This window comes from Limulus polyphemus, unplaced genomic scaffold (genome assembly GCF_000517525.1).
Source record: "Limulus polyphemus unplaced genomic scaffold, Limulus_polyphemus-2.1.2 Scaffold127, whole genome shotgun sequence".
Lineage (NCBI taxonomy): Eukaryota > Metazoa > Arthropoda > Merostomata > Xiphosura > Limulidae > Limulus > Limulus polyphemus.
Genome location: NW_013665737.1, coordinates 1,039,503 through 1,062,496, shown reverse-complemented (window position 1 = coordinate 1,062,496; position 22,994 = coordinate 1,039,503). Strand labels below are relative to the sequence as shown.

At 30.6% G+C, this 22,994-nt stretch overlaps 1 protein-coding gene across 1 annotated transcript in view; it reads right to left on the bottom strand.

The window, feature by feature from the left end:
- Positions 1-22,994, bottom strand: part of LOC106473213 (gamma-tubulin complex component 3 homolog) — a gene marked incomplete at its 3' end in the record, with an annotated part of 58,623 nt that overhangs the window by 26,413 nt on the left and 9,216 nt on the right. The window contains exons 4-13 of the mRNA XM_013933899.2: positions 21,391-21,458; positions 16,547-16,624; positions 13,997-14,408; positions 11,177-11,295; positions 9,297-9,491; positions 7,757-7,895; positions 7,060-7,154; positions 4,654-4,725; positions 1,927-2,037; positions 428-533 (exon numbers count right to left, since the gene is read on the bottom strand). Coding sequence (XP_013789353.1) covers positions 428-533; positions 1,927-2,037; positions 4,654-4,725; positions 7,060-7,154; positions 7,757-7,895; positions 9,297-9,491; positions 11,177-11,295; positions 13,997-14,408; positions 16,547-16,624; positions 21,391-21,458 — 1,395 coding nt within the window. The remainder of the gene's footprint in view (positions 1-427; positions 534-1,926; positions 2,038-4,653; positions 4,726-7,059; positions 7,155-7,756; positions 7,896-9,296; positions 9,492-11,176; positions 11,296-13,996; positions 14,409-16,546; positions 16,625-21,390; positions 21,459-22,994) is intronic.

Genomic DNA, 22,994 nt, shown 5'->3' with positions numbered 1-22,994 from the left:
CTCAATGTTTTACAGATGTATAGACAAACTGTTTTTGTTATTTTTTGTTTTTTTCTTAGGGGAGTTGGGTTTGAACTTTTTTACACTTATGTACCAAATGATAACAATTTTTAACTTGTATATGGTTTACATAACTTTAAAGATACTATTTTAAATTTTTGTTTTTTTGGTACTTTACCAAACATATCAAGAAAAAATTAACATCTTTTGCTAGTATCCAAAGATCACCATTTTTATATATCTGTTTGGCATAAGGAATAAGGTTAATTTGTCCAGCCTTGAAAGTGTGGATCAGATTACACTATTTCATGTTTCAAAAACCTTTTTTTTTACAATTATTACTTTCTACGGTAGCTTTAAATCTTTTTCTAACTGACTGTCATCATTTATTGTTTCCTAACAGTGAAAACAGTAAATACTCTGTTACCTGTTGCAGTATCAATTTGTTTGCTCTGTTCATCTCGAGGTCGAACTGAACTGTGATCATGGCACACCATTCTGAGGAAGTTGATAGCTTTTCCTGTGGATAGTACCTATATTATCAGAAAAATTCCAACTCTGTCAAACTTCCATTAAAATTCAGTACATATATATATATAATGTATAAAAAAGAAACATACTAAAATTATCAGAATCCATAAATACTTAATTTAATCATGTAAATAAATCAATAAAGAAAATATGAATTGTAGTACTTAACCCTAGAATTACTGATGAAGACCCTCCTCCACTGGCTTTTTTAAATACATTTTTTTAAACTTTTGATGCACCAAGTTGCTTGCGTGCCTTACTCTGCGAGTTAATACAGAATCCATAATAACATACAAACCATAAAAAGAATTTAAACAAAAGTACTGCCAATATCGCAATTAATTCCATTAATTACTGCAGGAGTACCCTATGTATCTTACATAAAAAATTGAACGAGTTTACCAAATTTTTTGGGTCAATTTTCTACAGAGAACATTGTAACAGTCAAAAATAAATAATTACTCAAAATTATGCAATATGTGAACCCCACTAATAGTGAACATATTAAAAACATATAAATAATTTTATGGCTTAATTCATTCTATGAACATATGATTGTTGCCACAGGCAAAAAACATAAAACTACTCAATATAATGCAAAATGTGAACCCCACAAATAGTGAACACTAACAAAACAAGTCAGTAATTTTATCTATTAATATTTGTGCTTATTTAGCCAGTTAAATTTAAAATTAATGTGAAATAGATATACTCTTGGTTAAACAAATAAGAAGAGGTGTATACGAAATCACCAAGTTTTGAAAACCGAACTAGTTCCTGTACAACCATAATATGGTTTTTAATTTGGAAGACATGTCAAAGTGAGACTTATTGTAAAAAAACTGATATAAATGTGTTACATATATTTAAAAAATTACAATTTTACAGATGTCAGGGATAATCACCAATTTTTCTATGAATGTTAACTTGGGACAAAAAAAAAACAGATGATGATACCAACAGAAAAATATAACAAGATATCATTTCAAGATAAAGTGCTTAAAATAATATAAAATATAAAATAATTATATAATAATATAATATAATAATTATATAATAATGTAAGATTATTTTATTATTGGAAGTATGGGTAAAAAAAAAAAGACACTCTTAATTTGATAAATTCAAAAGCAAGACAAAACAGAATTCTGACTTTTGAAAGAAAATTTCAGCAATACTTACATACATCTATTTTACAATATTTTTCAAAGTATGATTAGGAATAAATCACTCTTACAATCATTATTATGAAAAACTTTCATATTTTCTTCCGATCTGACTTTACATAGGATAGCTTCTGAGCTTTTCATAAAAAAGTAACCATATCCAATAAATACAAATAGTACTTTATTAAATGTGAAAAACACGCACATCTGAACCCAAACATTTTTATACCTTTCTAGCTTGACTCATAGTAAGAAAGGATGGCACCATTGTCTTCCTCAGGCTGTATTTTTCATGCCAAAGACTTGTGTTGGGTACAGACGAATTTACTGCCACAAAAAACTATGGAAAAATAATCACTCCTCTTGAAACATAAGTATATCTACTTGTTTTTTAAACATTCAATTTTTCAACTTAATAACAAAACATACTAAGCAAAGAAGTACAGGACAATCATTTATACTTGTTTACAGAGTATGTTTCATGTATTGTTAAGCTGTATGGATTTCAGGAGAGAACAGCTGGTGTTTTGTAAGAAATGACTGACTAAATTTTTCTTTATATTTAGTTTCATGAAATTATTGGTTACATGTAGTAATTTTGAGTAGCTTTTTACAATTATGAAAATTATTAAGCATTGTTAATTTAGTACATGGACTTAAAAACAACCTAATTTTCTTATGCTTTGTTTATTTATTAAGCACAAAGCTACACAATGACCTATGTGTGCTGTGCCCACCACAGATATCAAACCCAGCTTTCAGTATTGTAAGCCTGATACTTACTGTTATGCCAAAGGAATGGGGGGACCTAGCTGCATTGTAATCATTAAAGATTTGATTTTTCTGGTGTACTGATATGTGACACTATATAATTCTAGTTAGTTTCTACCACAGAAGTGGCTTCATTAAATTATTACTTTTTGGTTCTCATCTCTATACTTTACTTACTTTTATTTAGAAATTCTTATTAATTATGGTGTAACTGTACAAGCAATATACACATACAAATATAGATACATACAAAAAATGTATACTTTATCCAACTTTTGACCATAAAAAACGAGCAACAGAGAAAATCATTTATACTTAGTTTTTGATATGTTATAAAATACAAAAACACAGTTATTCACTCACTACAGTAGTATTAGGTTGTCTAACAACTCGATAGGTGAACATTTGTTTTCAATGATATATAAAAAAAGAAAATTTTTTACTTTCAATCAAACAACACATCCTAAGATATATTCAAATTACAAAGATCTCAGAAACTTAGCAAGTTAGTTAGATATTACATTACAATCAATCAGGGCTATTTGTGATAGATCTGTGCATTACGACTATTATCAACAGATCAATCTTCACCTCAAGTACGTTTAAGTGCATCTTTTACAGTGTGAAAATAGATATGCAATTTGGATGTTTAGATTAAAATAGGTGGCAAGTTTTCATTAAATTGTATACCAAATGTGACTATAATTTCTCATTATTAGTCTTTCCTCCTTTTTTCCAAATACACACAAATTTTTATAACGTCTTAATTCTGCAAAGTTGCAACTACTTCAAAAATACCATTTCTTATTTAAATGCTAATTTCTTTGACAACTTTACTTTTTAAATTAGTTTTCAATTATTATTTTTGAGAAAACTTGGAAAAACATTTAGCACAGGAAAATTAAGCAGTATTTCTAAATTTAATCCATCCACCTAATCATTCAATCAGATTCCCTGTAAATACACTCCCTCAAATAACTTTTCTTTGAACGTTCGTACATGACATTATGAAAGATACACTACAATTATAGAGATGTAGTGGTTGATATACTAATGGTAGTCATACCAAGAACTAATTATTGTGTCTAATTATCAATTCATTTACTTTTAGGAGGTTTTTCACAGTTCGATGTATTTTAATATTTATTGTTTAATGTATATCAAAATACTGTGCTACAACATCCTTTCCATAAGGCGTAACTGATAATTAAAACGTTTATATATGAGAAACACTATCCTTTCAATATTTATATAACCTTTTTTCTGTCACTGTCAAAATATAATTACATTTCTTTGTCTCCCTTTTTTATCAAAATCTGCTCAGACAAGGAGTTGTTTAGTCTTTGCTCCCAAAGATGATATTGCTAGTGAATGTCAGCAAAAAAACATGCTGGACATTGGAAGGTGAATATCCAGTGAGTCAATTACAATGATACCATGCAAAAAAAGGTAGGAAGTAAACTATGAAAAAAAATCTCTGAGTAGTCATTATCTGCAGACACTCTCTTGTTCTTAATATTTGACACGCACATCTTTAAACAAAGTTTAAGTAATTAGATAAACTTAAAAACCTTTGCACTTAACTAATGTTTTAAACTCTAATCAATTAATACACCTATTAGGAGTCCTACTGCATGTCACTGTGTTATCATAAAGCTAAGTTAATTGTTAGTCTGAAGTAAAGAAAGTTAAAAATTCACTTAACTTTTTCATTATTTGTTTTGATTGTGAATGAGAGACTTTTTTAATTGTTGTTAAAATTAAATCATTTTTTTTTAAAGTATGTTATTTTACTGTAGAACATTTATATCTCTGCTAAATAGTTTTCATATTTCAACAGTATTCTTTACTTTTTTGCTGGACAAATTGTAATTTTTACTACAAACACAGAGGTGTTTACTTAGATTAGTTTTTGATTTTCTTCTAGCCATTTTCTGATTATTTTTTTCAATGGTATTGGGAATTACCAACAAAATAAAGATAATTCTATGGACTGAAATCTTTGCTTAGACTTAAGAATTATTCATAAAATGTTCAAAGATATATCACATTTTTAATGTATTGATTAGTTTCATAGATATTTTAGATACACTGTTTACCATATTTTGGTCAGCCACAAATTCAATAACATGAGTATTTATAACTTCAAAAGTAAATTTTAAGAACACTTAAGCTGATCACTAACCTCATGGTACATATCCTCCAGCTCTCCACTAAAGATCCAGTGACTTAACATTCTGTAAATAGGTTGCACAACCTAAAATATATTTTCAAACAAAAAATTACATATCAATGGTTCTCAATAAAGTGGAATACAAGTCACAGTGAAGAAAATTCCTGCTTAAATAATTGTATTTTAAAGTTTAAAAACAATAAAAAGCAATTCTATTTGTTCAATCAAAAGTTAATTTACTTAGCCATGTATACATATGCATACATACACATACATGTTTTATATATATAACACTTTGTAAAATATTAAACTTTACTTTTTCAGCTTTGTTCAATTTTTACTAATATTGCATAAAGTATATACACATTTTCATATTAATTCTCTCAACATGAGCTCGGTCAATTTGACTGACCACGTGACCTATTTGTACTCATTTAAAGTCTTTATAGACTTAATACTTATAACTCTCAATATAGTGGGTATATCTTCACGAAATTTGGCAGTCTTTCAGTTAATATCACAAGTCTTTTACATACAAAAAGTCATATTTCTTAGTGAAGTATTTGTAATAAAATAAAGATTTGTCCATGAATATATCAATTATTTGTTTTGAATAGTCTGTGTGCAAAGTAATTTTCATGTTAAAATTAAAAATACTTTTCCTCATCTCAAAAATTTAAAATTTCCTCTGTGTAATCCCTAAAACCTTCTAAATGCATTTCAATCGTTTTTTTTTTCAGTAAAACTTTATAGTTTGTTATTTTCTCTACCCTATCTCAAACGATATCGGCCAATTTGACCAACCTCGTAACCACCAAAAAAAATCGAAATAAACCTAAATTAACCTTCTTTTCTTTCTAGAATGACTTTAAATTGAAACTACATTCGTTTATCCTAAGTAGCTCTAAGTTTATAACATTATACATCTATTTATAATTAAATTTTATTATTTTATTGCCCTTTGAACCGTGTCTAACTGCTATCCCTGCTATTATAAGTTGTAAATGACTCAGGGAACATGTAGCTCACCTTACGCTATCATATTAAATTATCCATGAGCTGCTCGCGTGGGTGCCTCATGAACCATTTTAATTATATTATTATTGTTACTTATTTTACCTAATCTAGTCTTAAATAACTTTAAAAGATCCATATTTTTAGATTTTAGTTACTTTTATAATAATAAATAACGAATAAATATGAAAAACAAAAAATAAAGTACTTACTCAATCTTCTTTTTTCTTGCCCTTGATTTTCAAGGACAGTTAAGCCTGATTTTTTATAGTAATTATAGTTATGCACTTAACAATTTTTATTTAATTAAATAATGCATAAAAGAATATAGACTAATAACATGCAAAAAGTAGACAAATTGACTTGCCTCTCAAAATTTTCCTGGCTTTCTAACTATGCAACAAGAGCCATTACAAATTCATCCAAACTAGTCGTTAACTTTCCCACGGTAAAGACTCTTGTACTGTGAGTGAAATTGATGGTATTCTGTTCAGAATGCAACTTTATACATGTCATGAAAACCTTGACTTTCTATTGGTTATAGGTAATATATAGTGAAACATAAGAGAAAACTATCAACGAATTGTGAAAGAGAGCATGTGACAGGTGGGTGTGGTAGGAGAGGGCTGATTTTCTATTTAATATCTCTGTAACCAAATAAAATTGAAGACAATAAAAATTATGGTTTGTCTGAGCAATAACGATCTCACATAGAATAATTTACATTTAATTTCATACATTTTCGAGGGATGATGAATAAAATAAGGATGATGATATGCTAAGAAAAAATGTGTCACGTGGGTCACACTAGTGGAAATTCAAGATTTTTTAAAATATTCCCTTGTAGAATTAAGAACTTAAAACTTGTATGGTATTAAAATATGAATTATTAGCTAAGAATTTATGCTATTCTAATTGGTATAACATAAATAAAAAGTAGTATAATAAAATTTTGAATATAAGACACTAAGACCTTGTGTCATGTACAGTAAAGGATACCCGGGGCAATAGGGTTAAGCCAGAAGTTCTTGTATTGAACTATTTAATACAGAGCAATGTAAAACATTGTCCAGCTACACATCTTCATACAATTTAATAAGCACATTTAAATGTACTGTAAACAGCATGTGCATAGTATTCATAATATCGTGTTAAAAAGTCACAATTAAAAATAATTCTTCTTTTATAATCCATGAAACCTTTAAAACAACACACTTCTGAGGCTTCTGGAACAGCTACAAGTATAACATTATTTTTTAAAGAGAATTAGACCCTGAAATAATCTTTGAATAAATATATATAAATAAAAGCAACTTATAAGTACACACTGTGTGATTTTGAACAGGTTTCAATTAAAGTAAAGTTCTTTGATCTAGAAATTGTTTACCCAAACTAGCTACTTACCACTGACAATATATGCTTGACTAGTTCACGAATACTAGGATCAGCATGATGCAGAAATGAATATAGAGTTGATGCTAGAGCTCCTCCCCTTTGGCCTGAAAGAAAGTTGTCCCATAATTTGATTTATTAATTAATGAAACCATTGAACATTAGTTAACTGACAATATAGAGGTAAAAAAATAAGTATAGAAAATATCAATTATAAGCTGTACAAGTAAACACATTAAAAATATGATGAAAATGGACATAAATCTGGATAAAAATAATAATAATAATAACACAGATAAAAAACATGGCTACCAAAGTATTGTAGAAGGTTGTTGCATTCAAAAAATAAATATTGTTTCATAAACATAAATAAACATTGCATTTTGATTTAAGAATGAACTAATTAATAACTTCATAACAAAGGTTAAAAAAATCACAAAAAATAACTTGTTTACAATTTCAGTGCTAATTGTACAATTATTGCTCTATGTTGAAGCCGTACTTGAGTAACATTTCAAACTTAATCTTGCTCTTTTTAACCAACTTACAAGGTTTGTGGAAGAAAAATAATTACATTATTGAAGCTGCCATGATGAGGGCAAATATATCTGGATATTGTTAGTGGAGTAATAATTGTTAATCTTCATCTTTTACAAATACCTATCTACCAAACAAAGAAAAATGGTAATAAAATTCAGTTGATACTAGCCTCTGCAAGCATCTACAAGAGCAGCCAGTTGCTTCATTCTCACAAATGGATCCAACGTCCACACCACCAGTTGATGAAGTGTTAAAGACCCTGATCGAGTACTTGTATATGGTTCTTCAGTGCTGAAACTCTGTTGTAACTAAAAATGTACAATTAATAAATAATAAATGCTTGGTTAGAAACTGATATTAAACAATTCATATTATTCTTTTATTTTCTTCCTTTGTTATCACCAGAATCTTATAATGATTAGGTTCATTATTTATTGTAAAATTATTATTATCAAACCATTAGTTCATAGCAAACATGGCGCATGATCTGGACATTAGTCAAGTACTTTAGCAGTCATTACCATGAGAACCTGATGTGACTAGATCCAATAAAAATGCTCTCCATTGAAAGAGTATTTAGTAACTAGATGAATGCCCATCAAAATATGGTAAAAGTTGATTATTTTTTCTTCTGAAAATTAAATCCAAATAATTGTTTTATGAACATGTTTTCTAAAGATTAATCATAGTGACAATTATATGTACAAAGAATGTTAATCCTTTTTCTAGTATTTCATGAAAACAACATTTTTTTGTTTATGTTTGGTCATCTCCTGTAAGTTGTCCTTGATTAGAATTCTGACTTATGTATATTTTTATATTATGTTCAAATCTTCTTTATAAAGCCTTATAGATTGAACCATGCAAAAAACTGGTTCTTGAAGAAATATTCCTACATGGTCTAATATATGACCCTACAATTTATTTAGTGTGGTGGCAAAGGTAATGAATTTTATGGTTGAGGGCAAATACGCAAAGAGATAACTTTTCATAAAAAATGCTTATAAATTTTTTTGATGAAATTTTTAAAAATATCTCACCTAAGGTGATAAACATCACTAATAATGTATTGTAGTATCATTTATTGGATTGAAAAGATGCATACAGTCAATGGTGTTTATTATGCAATATGATATTATTACAAATTTACAATTGTATTCATATTTTTCTGAATATTAAAAGAGCTTGTTGTAAATATAATAAATTAACATAAAATCCTGACTTGACTAGGATTTGAATGCGGGACTTCCACATGACAGTCAAGAGCTATAACCATTGTGACACCCAGTCGTTGTAATTTAATGTTAACAAACAATTCAAATCCCTAAAGTAAACTATCATGTTATTGTGGTTTTCCCTAGTATTGTATGTAATATCTTGGTTTAAATATCCTGAGTTAATTATAACTAATAATAAAAAAAATCTTCACTCAACTGGGATATGAACTTGAGACTTCCGTTTGAGACAAGCCATTGAGCCATATTTGAACATTACCACCAGAAAGCCAAGTGTCACCAACAAACATAGTGTTACAATCAGAGAATGGCTTTTATATACATAAATTATTAGCCAGTGAGAGAGCCTGATGATGATGACTTAATCCCATAAAAATTTTATCATAATTTTATAATCTCTTTAAATACTTGATGATTAGTTCAAATGAAAACACCAGGATGATTGTTATTAACATTTCTAAATTATCAACACACCTGTGACTCTAGAACTGCCAACAACCTATAGTATTCACTCAGTTCCTCCTGCAATGCAGCAATAAAGCTCTGTCCCACCAGACCTAAAGCTCTGTCCAGATTCTGACTTTCACAGAACTTGTGTACTTTGTTATACATCCAGCCTAGCTCTGTGAGTCTCAAAAGCTGACGCTGTGCTGGTCCACTCACTCCAGCCTATATTGTATACAATTATTAGCATTACTATAATGCACCTCTTAAGATGTCTTCGCAAGCAAACAATATTTAATACATGTAATTTATTTTCAATTACATTTGATAAAAAGTCATTAAAACACAAAAAATATATAAAAAGAAAACACACTTATAGGGGTCTCTGCCTGAGGTATTCTTTATACAATTTTAATCTTACTTTTTAAATCATAGTATATTAATTTTGTAAGTGCATAAAAATTTAGCAGACTTAGCACCTGTATGGGAAAATTAAAGTCAATACAGTAATTTTACAATAAAAAATATTGAACAGAAAAATAATTTGTTATGAAATGTGCCAATTATCTTTCTGCTTTTAGTGTCATTTTGTAATTGCAGTAAAGATGCGTCCTTGCTGGAAAATAACAATGTCTGACTGAGTATAAACACCATGTTTCCAAATATTCAGTTTACTATACAAGTTTCAAATTTGTTTCCATTAAGACTTTATTTTATATAAGATTACTAGATTTTTGACTAACCATTGTAAAAGCAAATAAGGGTGAGGTAACAAACTGTTTAATCACATGTGGTTGTAAAAGCTTGGCAAATTGCGTATACAATCACAAAGTATGGAGTACCAAAGAAAAAGCAGATTTGTTTTGTGAGCTATAAACTATTAGGTGTTCTATATAATAATTTCATGTAATTAGAGTATTTATTTTCTTTTATGTTAAAGTCAAAATATCTTGTATAACCTACTAACAGCAATATACATTAATTATAAAAAGTTTATTCAAATAAAAACTGTGTTAATAGTTACTGAGATTATAATTTACTAAGGTAAAATAGGATTTTGTGAACAATTTTTAGCAGTAAATGAACCAAACCACTTTGAATACGTTTTAATCAAACAACTAAAACAAATAACTTAAATACTAACATTTCTTACCTTACTCTAAACAGGTATTACATTAATTATTTTCTGCCTTCATTTCAGCTTTCTTTATTTTCACTATTGATATAGGGAATAATTCATCAAACATTGCATTGTATTTAACAATTCAAATTGCAACTATTTGCTGTTCAATCTTACCCTTGCATAACATAAATTGTGATACAGTTATTATTATGGTGAACATGCAACCTGGATTTGAGATTTTTCAAATTATCTACTAACTTGTATGATTACCTTCGTACACTTCATAAAGCTATGTAATATTTAGCTTGGAGACAATATTGTTGGATAAAAATCTCATTTTTACCTAAGTTATGGCTTTTTTTTAATTTTAGAACAAGGTCTGATTTCTATTTTGGAAGATAAAGATATATACATATGCAAATAGGTCTAGCGATGAAAGGCATTATACAGCACCATTTTTAGGTTATGAATTCACAGAACTACTAGGTGTAGTATAAAAATCCTATTTTACATAAAATAAATAGCCTTTTTAAATTTTTTTTAAGATTCAAGCAATTTGATGCAGTATTTTTTTTCTAAACCATATATACCGGAGGTAGCACGTTACCCATGTGCTGGTAGTGCTATGCAAAGTTTTGTGTAGCAATTGCTACTATGCAAAATTAAAAAAATATATATCCCCTGTAATATATCTTACATCAACAATTACTGTAAATCAAATGTACTTTAAAATATTTTCACTTCATGATAAATGTTTCTTTGTTATCTTAGTGTTAATAATTCTTACCTTACTATCAATGTGGAATCTATCTTTTCCAAGTTGCACTTTAATAAATTTTCCTTCAATACCTTGAAAAGCAAAGAGTACTTCTCTCAGCAATATACCTTCAGGTATTACAGGAAGAACTAGGAGTAAACACAAAACAATAAATATTGTTATAGTAAGTATGTTTACTATAATAAAATGGCAAATTTCTTCTTTCTCAGAAGTTATTATTATTAACCACGCACCATATTTAACTATTAAATATATGTAACAAACAGAAATTCAATAACAGTTACTTTCACATAAACCAAATAATAACCTGTGAAAGTTTACAGACTAATAACTCTAGGTATTTCATGAGATTATCTATAAATATACATACAGCACTTTGGTTTTGTGTTAAAAACTTACTAGTTATAATATGTTTAACCAGAAAAATATAAAATTACATAAAATAATGCAATTTTATTTTTATTGAATTAACACGATGAGCTTTACACATAATAATAAGTTAATATATTAAAATTGATATCAAAGAAATATAGTAGCTTATCTTTAAAAACAACTGAAATAAGGCCAAAACTTTTCATCTTAATAAATATTGATGATGATGATAACAGGATTTAAACTTTTAAGTTGAAGTAAACAAAGATTTGTTTCTGGAATGAGTTTCAAACTATCATAAACATCAAAAGAGTACATTTGCTTGTCACTCTCTGAAGTCACCAAAAATTATTTATATACCATTATTAATGTATTATAACCATTGTGTTATGAAAACTCTATCTCTATCTTACAATAATATAAAGTTTACAAACTGTCTATGAATGGTCTCACATTGCAACTACTTAAAACATTGGAATCACAGTAAATTTACTTCTTTTTGACACAGACTTACACGATCACTTTTCACACATTCATGCAATTTTTCGAACCAGTTTCCCTCGAAAAACATGGGAAAAACTTATAATTCATTAAGCAACATAAAATTGCTTGGTACATCACAGACAGCCATGAATATAGAAGTAACTATTGTATACAACACATCACAATTAGCTTCAAAAATTTGTTTAATAATAAAAACAAGTATAACTTATAAGAAAATAGCCACAAATATCATTTTATTTCTTCACATGGATGTGTATAATTCTGAGACAGAAAATCTTAGGACAAGATTTTTTATATACGTCTTTTTCTTCTCTAATACTTTAATTCTCCCTATATGAAGCATTGAAATATGGAGTTTCCTAACAAATTCTCCTTACAAAATCATCAACAATCTATCAAAGAAGATTATCATCATTATTGTATTTACTCCACCTACATCATTCTATGTGATCAAAACCTTTTTATTATTATTACCTCTGCCACCATTATTACCTCAAAAATAGCTGAATGGATTTGGATGAAAGTTGTTATACATTTGGATTATGGTCCAACTCAGAAGTGACTAGTTTTTGGAGGGTCAAGGTCATAGCAAGGCCATGAAAATAAAAATCCCTATCTGTTAACATGGGGACTGATTTTTCACACAATTTTTGCTCTATAACTCAGTCAAAAATGATTGGATTGTGATGAAACTTGGTGGACATATGTAGAATATTATTCCTTGTTGTCCTGCAAAAAATGGTCAGTGTCTGTCGATAACAACAGACGATATTTTTGGAGGGCCGAATATGAACAACACCGTGTGGCAGAGGTATGTGCTCTACTGAGTGCCCCTCACATTTGTGAATGATGAGAAAATTTAAGTTTTATACATTTGTTGTTTATAGAAGTAGTATGGAAATGTAAGTATTGTCTAGTAACAAGCTTTGCTATATCAGTTAACACTAACATTTGACCAACATGCAATAATGAATGGAAAAGAAAGGCAATAATGAATGGATGGAAAAGAAACAAAGGCAATGTGCAATGATGAGTAGATAGAAGAGAAAACAAAGGTAATATAAAATAATGAATGGATGGAAAATAAAAGTACAGTAAGGAATCACACTTAATGACTTTACATAAAAAGGCTTATTCATGAGAAAAACCACACTTGTATGGTAATTCACAGATGTAAATGAATGTGTGTGTATATCACACAGGTGCTTAATGTGATGTATTAAAACATGGAAAGAGCAAGAAAACATATATTTTTTAATATTATGAATATTTGCATTATATTAGCAGAATTATCAATTTTATCAAAACTATAAAAAGAAGAAATTACACAATACTACTATGTTCCAAAAGTTCATTGTCATTTAGATTTTCTTCTCCATTTTCTATAAGATCCTCATCAGGATTGTACGAATCATCTGAATTAACAGTGTAAAACTCCTTGCAATGGTCTCGGATTCCAAGATCACAACATCTCTTGAAAGTTCTACAATTTTTGTTTTATTCCACTCTTTGAGATATCTATCCCTCCTCCTTCTATGGTTTTGTATTTAATAATATCTGATTTTCCATAACTTTGAAACATTTTCAATTAGATTTTATTGCTTTTGGCTTCACACGTACATGTCAAATGAAAAGAACTTGTTTTGATGTAGACAAAGCTTTTTTTGTCATTTGGTTAGAAGGTTGAAAGTTGTATAATAAAATGAATAGTTTATTATCAGTTACACAGTAAACTGAATCTCAAAACAATGCACCAGACAAAATTAAAAAAGAAGACAAATTAACATTACCACATTTAGATAGTTTTCAAGAATCTGTTGAGCTGGAATGATAATACTGCTATCAGTATATTAATGGTGAAAAATAAAATGGGAAAAAGACAAATAAAAAGCTGAAAGTAAGCCATCAGCTTTTAATAATTATAAAAAATTTTAAATCATAAGAAAGACTTACTCAGATCAGGGAAGCTTCTAGGTCTTTGTTTGACAATTTGTGAGGCAGATATTTTATCTTTTTTTGTTATCACTGGTACAAGTGTTCCCTCTGTCTTTTCCCTGCCAGAAAATAAAGCTGCCATGCGGGCAACACGATTACTACTGGAATGAGAACACACGCTCCCACTGCCACTATCTGACAGGTTACTTCGACCCTGGTCTGCACGGTCAACAGATATGCTATAACGTGCAGGTTGATAAGCTGATGGAAGAGAAGCAAACTCTATCTTCTCCGAACCCGGTATTATGGCCAAATTTTTAGCTGAGGGAACAGTTCTTGACTGTTGACTTCTTGTGGCATCACAGAAACCTACATTTTGTAATGGAGTCAATGTTGCAAATTTGGTAAAACCAAGTCCATACGGTCCATTCTAAAGATGAACAATTGGAAATCTTTTAGAAATAGAATTTACATTTTTGAAATACAGAAAAACATGAACTGGGGTTTAAATACATACACACAAGGTTACTAAAACTTTTAATATACATATAAAAGATACATAATAGAAACTGACAGAGAATACATATTTTTTTTAGATCTATTTCATTTCCTAATGAACACAAAGATTTTAAACTAATGACTTATGAAGGCTATTAACACATATAATAATATATCAAAGTTTTACCTGAATGAAATCAAATAACTGAAAGAAAATCTGAGTAAATCACATATTTTAATGCTAAAAAAAAATCATAATGCAATAAGTTAGCTTAATCCTCTTGCTACTGGTAGGTCAAGATGTGCATGTCACTACTTTGAAAAAGAGGTTTCATTTAGTTAAAACATTTAATTAAACTACTTTATTACCATTGTATATGAATAAACTTTGTATCAAAATGTATTTGATAAATCAAATTTTAATATTATGCAAGGTTTAAGTTCTTAATTTAATCCGAAAATATTTTTAAAAATCCTCAATCTCCCCTAGTATGAGAATTGTGACATTTTGTTCTCTTAAGTCCTTCCTTTTCTCTAATTTATTTACACCCACCACAGATAATGAGCTCCCAATAGCCACAGGTTCTGTTTTAGGAACATCGTCACTATTATGGGAAAAAGTGGAAGGTATCATCACTTGAGAATTTACAATGGAGGGAAACATCATTATGATTTTTTTTCTAAGTAAAAAAAAAAAAATGAGATGGTCATGTGAACCACAAACACTAAACTAGGAAGACTTTGTCTCTTTGCTAATATATTTTTCCTGCCATGAAAAAATATACTTTATGCAAGTTATCTGAAACTAGGTTTCCAATACAATACCTCCGTACATAGAATAGATTGATTCCTTCGTACATCTATATGTAAGATTTGCATGCCACTAATCTGCAGCTACCTCCCACCTAAAAAACAGGTTTAACATGAACTGTGCTTGTGTATGATGACACTATCATGTGACAATAGCCCTCCACCAGTGGAAGGAATACACAACCTTCTTGTTCAGTAGCATCTGTGCTCGAAATAACTTCATTCTTTTTGTCTAGACTGGATGTTTTAAAATTGTTAGTCAGTTACTTGAGGTTTGCAATGGTTTCCTACTGAGTTAAATTTCACTTGAGAATAAGGAAAATGGTAACCATGGAGTCCCATTCTGATAAATTTTAGCTGGTAAGTGGTTCCCAAAATTTTATGGCATCCCATGTTTTAAATTAAGAATAAAAAAGCATTCAAGTACCATGACCATGATGGGTGTCCTAAGGGGGGTGTTTGAACTCAAGAAATGCATTTTAAAAAATTTCCAATCATATAAAATGTATTTATGAGTATAATAGCATTTTTGCAACAGCAAAAAAATAGCAGTAGTGTCACAAAGAGAATGACCATGGGAATCCCCCCAAACAATACTATTCCTGCCTTTTCACATGCATGTTTAATGTTTCATTTACAAGTATGACCATTTTAGTTGACTGTGCTATTTCTATACTTTGTAAAAGAAAATTAAGGATGTTTTAAAGAATTTAAAATGTTCAAACTTTCAAATATTGTAGGACTCTCACTTCACTCAAAAGATGTGTAATGTAAAATCAAGTCTGTTAGTAGGTTGGGTTTAGCAGGCTCAAGCCAAAAAAAAATCCAGAAGAAAGTGCAAAGATATTGCAAACTTAATAATCTGAAAAACTCTATTAGGTACTGTTTATAATTCAAAGTGAAACAACAAAAAATAAATATGATTTTAAACTTTATAAGGTCAGGAGTTTTACATTCTGTTGAAAGAGACAATTTCAAAGCTCAACTCTTTTCTGAGAATTAAAATGATGGTACTTTCTTTAAATTTAAAATCATCAGTTAGTTACTAACAAAAACTAGTAAACAAGTATTCATTCAACCTACCTGGTGTATGCAACATAAAACTTTCAATGTGTTTATGGTTTTTCAGTTTTCTTCTTTGATAAGAGCAACATCAAAAATTAATGTATTTATATATGAAGAAAGATAAGCAATTTTATACAATTTACGACTTACTCATTCTTATATTCGTATCATATATGTGATCATATTTAAAACAACCTTTATTTGGTATTTGTTCTTTGATCCACTCAGATTGAGGAGGAAACACAAGACTGCCCATCGATTCTTCAGCACTACCTATAATGATAAAATTATTCACTATCAGTTCTCTTTTAGATTATGCTACAGTACATAAACAAAAATCTATTACTAAAACACAAACTATCAAGCATAATATGCAAAGGTGAGTTTGCTTAATGCCTGCAAAAGTGAAGTCTTGTTTTCATGTATACAACTGTTATTAAACAGTAAAAATTTAATCTTTAATCCCAACACAGTTGTCAGTTTTCACTGTCCCAAAAATTGCCAAAGCTTGTTTTTCAACAGACCTTATGCTCACAGCATTACCATTCTTAGTATTACCAAATTCAGAGTACTCTGATCTCAATAAATGTTCTATGATTACGTCTCCTGACAACCAACGTTTGTGCAGTACTGCAATATATTAGAATTATGGTCTAACTATAGGAAAATTACAATTTATGAAATTACTGAAAGTATGATTAAAAAACAAAACAATAAAGGATAAAATGAATATTGATTATTAATTACAAGAAGAAAAAACCCAAACCCAAATTTAAACCACCATAAAACTACTACTACTGTTATAACACATTTAGTGATAATAAGTGTAATAATACACACTTCCAAGGATCACTTACAAGTTAAAAAATGGTTGTGTTCCTTTGGTCTGACAGCATGTTATGGTACTGCATGTGTGTTTAGTCATCAAAACATAACAATGCAACATACAATAGAAATAGTGCATCTAAGAAGCATTAACAGGACTCATAACTGGGATGTAGATAACAGAAGCTATTTTTTCATCAATAGCTTCTGCCTATCATTGTTTAATATAAAAAAACTGTGCAGACTTGATAAATGACTGTTGAAAGAATGGAATGAAACACTCAAATTCTGATCAAGCTGAGAGTTATTGTGAATGCACCGACTATCTTTATAGCACAAATCTATTTTTACATCTCAGCCTGCAGACAGATATGTAATTTGATATGAAATCAGAACCACAGCAAAGTGAATATTTTTCCCTATCTGAAAATGTATTTCCAATAGATACTTCTTTACACAAATTTAGCTATCTTCCTCATGTGTCTGACAAGGACATTTGCATGCTACTAACCTTGAGGCATCCCACTTAATTTCACATGAATCAGAAGCCTCATAGATGGATGGAGCATGAAATGACAGCGGAATAGTCTGAGTGAAACATGACTAAATGATTACCAGTAGGAGCAAGATGTGGAACATGCCCAACAAATACCAAGAAGGTATGGCACAATGATGTGGAAGGGATGCCTGTTTGGCATTCAAAGGTTAGAATTCCTTCCCACCTCTAAAAATGTTAATCACTCATAAAGGGAAGGAAGGAGTTAGGATTGAAAGTTGGTAAGGGAATGCAGGAAGTAGTGCAGACATGGTCCAGTCACCACAACAATTCCTCGAGGAGAGGCTAAAAAAAAAGACGTCAATGAACTTTAAGGAGAAAAGTCTAGATTTGCAAGGTTCACCAGAGGAGACACAGGAGTGCATGCCCAAAATAAATGAAAGAGTTGCGGTGAAATTAGAATCCCCTAAAGCAAAAGAACTTCTCAAGCAGGTAGAAAATGGAAAGTGTAAAGCAAAGTGACCAAACATGCCATAGCTTGCAGGCAAAGAAGAGAAGGTCGAACTTGGTTGAGAAAATACCCAAAAAGTACCAAACACTGAGTGGGTGTGAGAAAGGATTGAGAACCTAGGATAAGTAGCCACTTCCCAGCCAAGTAATCACAGTAAAAAAAAATAAGGAAGGTAAGAGAAGATGAAAGAGCTGAGAATGAACTAATACAAGTAAATAGTCCAATAAAGGAATGCCAGCCCAAGAAATATAGCAAACAAATATCCACAAGATATAAAAGAATACAAGAAGTGTCAATGCTGTGGTGAAGGGAAGAGCATGGAAAGGGAAGAAGTAAAAAAGAAAGACAGAACAGAGATAACAAAGGGAATGCAGGTTGAAAAGAACACGTGGAAGGGTGCCTGACATATTGACCACAGCCAACTGCAGACTGGATGTAAAAAACATCATAGTTAGGGCCAAATGAAGGAGAAAAGGAAATGGGAAAAGAAGTGGAAGTAAAAGGAGCAGGGAAAGAAATCAAGGTGGTGAAAAGAATAATGACTGTTGGCAGAAATTGAGACCAACAACAGGAGAAGAGATGGGTACCCACAGGATCATATGTGTGTGATAGTCACTCACAAGAAGACTGATGAACTAAACTTCTGGAAGAGGGAAAATGATAAAAACAGGAAGGCCTGGAATCTCAAATGGGAAGGTGAGGAGAGGGCTGAACCAGATGGGGAATAGGAGTAAATGGAAAGGCCAAGAAAGAAGAAAAACCTAGGAAGATAATGAGGACAGAAGCCATATAACATCAGTCCAGGTTATCAGAGAGGAAAGGAACTCCACTGAAGACAATCAGGTAAAGAAATGGAGCTTGACAAACAATAAATACACAAGAAAAAGGAAGGAGTACAGTAAAGAGTGCAACCCCACCCAACAAATCCCAATAACGAGGAACAAAGGATGGATGGACAAAGCGGAAGAAGTGGAACAGACCAAACAATGAAAGGAAGAAACCTCTACAGAGACCCATCTGAAGCATGAAGAAGTACCTCAGATAAAAGGTGGAGTTAGGAAAGGTAGTACTAGAAAGCAGAGAGAAAAATACAAAAGCAGGAAAATGGAAACCAGAGAGTGAGATAGAAGGTAAAGGACTGGATCCCCAAGCTGGCCAGAAAGATACCAATGAAAGGAAATTGAGAAAGGGAAAGGAAGAAATTCTACAAAATAGGACATAAAGAGTCCTAAACTTAAGGGGGACAAGGCAATTAGGCATGAGAAAGTTGTTAGAGAAAGGAAACAGTATATATTCTAATAACAAATGAGAGAATGCAAGCTAAATGAAAGAAATGTGGGTCACAGAGTGATAAAATGAAAATTAAAAAATAACACAAGCAAATTAGAAGGAAAGAAACATAACTGAGAATGAAATCCAAAGGGACAGAGAGAGAAAAAAAGGAAGGTTAAGGTTGTTTCACAAATGGTAATGTACTACCCAAAGAAAACAGGTGAAGGTCGCATTTCAACAGATCATTCTCAACTGAGGAGAGTAGGAAGCCAAATAAGCATATTGAACAATGGCTGCAACAACTATGATAGCTAACAAGCTTCCTGGAGCCACAGTAGAAATAAGTCCTAATCACATCACTTACTCAGGACTAAGTATAAATCACTATCTTATATAATGCACAATAAAAATTAAAGTTTTTGAAACAAATGCAAAAGAAAATTGAAATTCAAAGTTTTGTTAATGATGCAAATCTCAACAAATTGAACTGGACATGAAAAATTAAACACGTCTGATCAATGCAATGTCAAGGAGAAGAATGAAGTTTACATGAGTGCAACTGCATAATAGGAGTTATTGCGCATGGAAGTGTATTGTCCTCATATTGGTGGAGGGCTTTGTCACATGATTACATCATCATGCCATAGCACAAGTCATGATAAATCACATGATTATATAGGAGTTTCCTCAAGGCTAGTGGCATGCAAATCTCTTTGGCAAACATGTGAGAAAGATAGCTAAATCTGTATAGGGAGGTGAGGTATCATCTTAGAAGAAGCTGCTATTCACCACACACACACAATATGATACAAAGCAGTGATTTCTCCTACTCTATATCTTGATTTGATTTTCCTTCAACAACTTTCCAAATGATTTCAAGTCAGGAAAGATAAATTTACTATGTCATACATTATTTTACTTGCCAATTTTTTCTTCAAGAAATAATGTTACAAATCTGTGTTTATCACTGCATACTTTTCCAAAAGTCAGCAACAGTTGTACGTAGTCATAATTATGTATAAACGTGTATCACATTGTAGTTAGATAATGTTTAAATTTAACTAATTTGGAATATTTATGGATTGAGGGTGGGGTTTGAGGAGATTCACTTTGAATTTTGAAGCTTGAGTTGTCTATCAGAGAGACTTTCTACTTTTTGCCATATTACAAAAGTTTAAATAGATGAAAATGAATTTTTATTTGTTTTTCAAGTACAGATAGTTCGCTCGTTCTAAACACTCTTGAAAGTGCAAAAATGCCAAATCACGGATTCCGAATAAGGACATCGCCTCACCAACTACCACCAGGTAAGGACCCCAGAATTCCCCTGTCCTACAGTTAATCTCTAATGTTTGGTGTTTTTGAAAACTAATTACATTCCTGCATAATGATGGAATTTTTTAGATCCAACAACTACAACCAATGTTTTGTCCACATTGCTTTTTTTCTGTTCATGTAAACCTACATTTGTTGCCAATATTCAAAATTTTGCTTTCTTATAACATTTAACTTGACTGAAAAGTTTTTGCCATGATCCAATAGATATGACTACCAACATCATTGATATAGGCCAGAATACATGTGCAGAATACAAACTTCCCACTGGAGTAAGGTGTTGTCACCATCATCTAAATGGAATTCTAAGGACTTAAGAGTGAAAGTCTAAAAGAATACACCAATATCTAATTTTATTATGACATAATAAATAATAACAGGGAAAAAAATTTAAATCACATTCAATGGATAAATGTTGATATATTTTCTAATGCATTAATAAAATTGTACAAAAAATTCAAAGTACTATACAAATATTTTTATAAAGTATTTTTAAACTAATCTAAAACCAACAAAAAACTTGAAGATTCCTCTACAAAGCCTATGAATAAACACAGAAAACTCACATATGCAAACATAAAACACAAATCTGAAACTTACACTTCCTTGCAACTTCCGATGCAACTCTGCAAAGTTCAGAGCATCTTTCTCCCTTTTCTCTTTAACCACTAGAAGCAAACAGTAAAGGATATCTCCAATGCAATTAATGGTTACAAACGTTTTTTTATTGCATAGAATATGTAGAAGTTTATCATTTACTCTTAGCTGTCCTGTTGGTTAAGCTTCATACCAGATTGTCAAATAGGATTCTGTCAACTATTTTGGGCATAAAGGATTCTCTTGCCATACAGAGAGCAATTCACTTGTCTCAAACAATTTTGGTTTTATGAATCTGTTCTACTTTATTTGTGATTTGGGTATATTAGCCATTGAGAAATAATTGACACTCACACTTACCTCCCAGCAAAGGAACTGATGGCTAATGGAAAAAGTCATATGGCATTTATAGTTCTAGGCAGTACTTATATCAATGTATAAAAAAAAAAGTGGTAACTATAACTTCAAAAAGTAGCTACAGTATGCACGAAAAATGGCCCCTTGTAAAGCTAATGATGACTGTCTATAAATGAATACAATGTGACTGTTATGGGATCATACAATAATTCATCATAAATTTGAAATAGAATATTGAACACATCCAAGATAAAACCACATGATGTTGTTGTTGCAGACCATGGTTTTAGAGACGTGTGCCGAAGCTTATGCATACCTGTGAATTTACAATGCTAGGAGATTGAGGCAGTTACTGGTCATCAAGCAATGGAAGTTACTGGAATATGGTATTCACTAACTGGTAGACTCCTTTTATAGATGATTATGTTGAAATTGGCAGTTCCCTTTCCAACTGTTGTTGTGCAAAATAGAAATGATGACTACCGTAACAAAACACATGCTTGAACTGTAAAAATTGCCCAACAAACTGCAGCATAGTGTGTAGTCCCAAGGATTAATTTGCAAAAGATTGTTGTGGAAAAAGATGGAAGCCCGTGATGTAGCTTTAGACTTTCCAAAATTGTTTCAATATAACCTTCATTCCATTACTTCTTGTATTTACCAGTTTATGCTCATGAACATGTTTCTGCAGGTAGACAGTATATTGAGTCAGCAAGAAAAGTTATACTCTGTTTCATACAATAATCCAGCAAGGACATGCATTCAGCAAAGAGTACACTACAAATTCTAATCCACCCATAAATTTTAACATGGTACTACCAATCCAGAGCTGATGCAACAGTTGTGAGCTGTTGTGTTCACATAGCATCTGTCATGTGGTTTTAATTGTAGAAATGCAGTTGTAGGTAATTAACTCATATTATACTACTTCGTCTTTTAACCAGTGATGCAATCTATCTTCAATCTATCTATTGCTGGCTTTATTTGCCGGGCTTATATACTAAAAAAGAGGGTGCCTGGCAAACACTCGGTTATTTGTGGAGTTCCTCGATAAGTCATGATCCTTCTAGAAACTCCCTGTCGTAACAATACTTTTATGCATCAGAAAATTTTGAAATTTCACACATGTAATCTTTATGATGTCCAAATAGTTATCAAACATATCTAAAGGAAAAACTTTATTATTTATCTGTTATTTTCAGAAATTATTCTCTGTGTGGGTTCGATAGATTTGACCGATCTCGCAACCA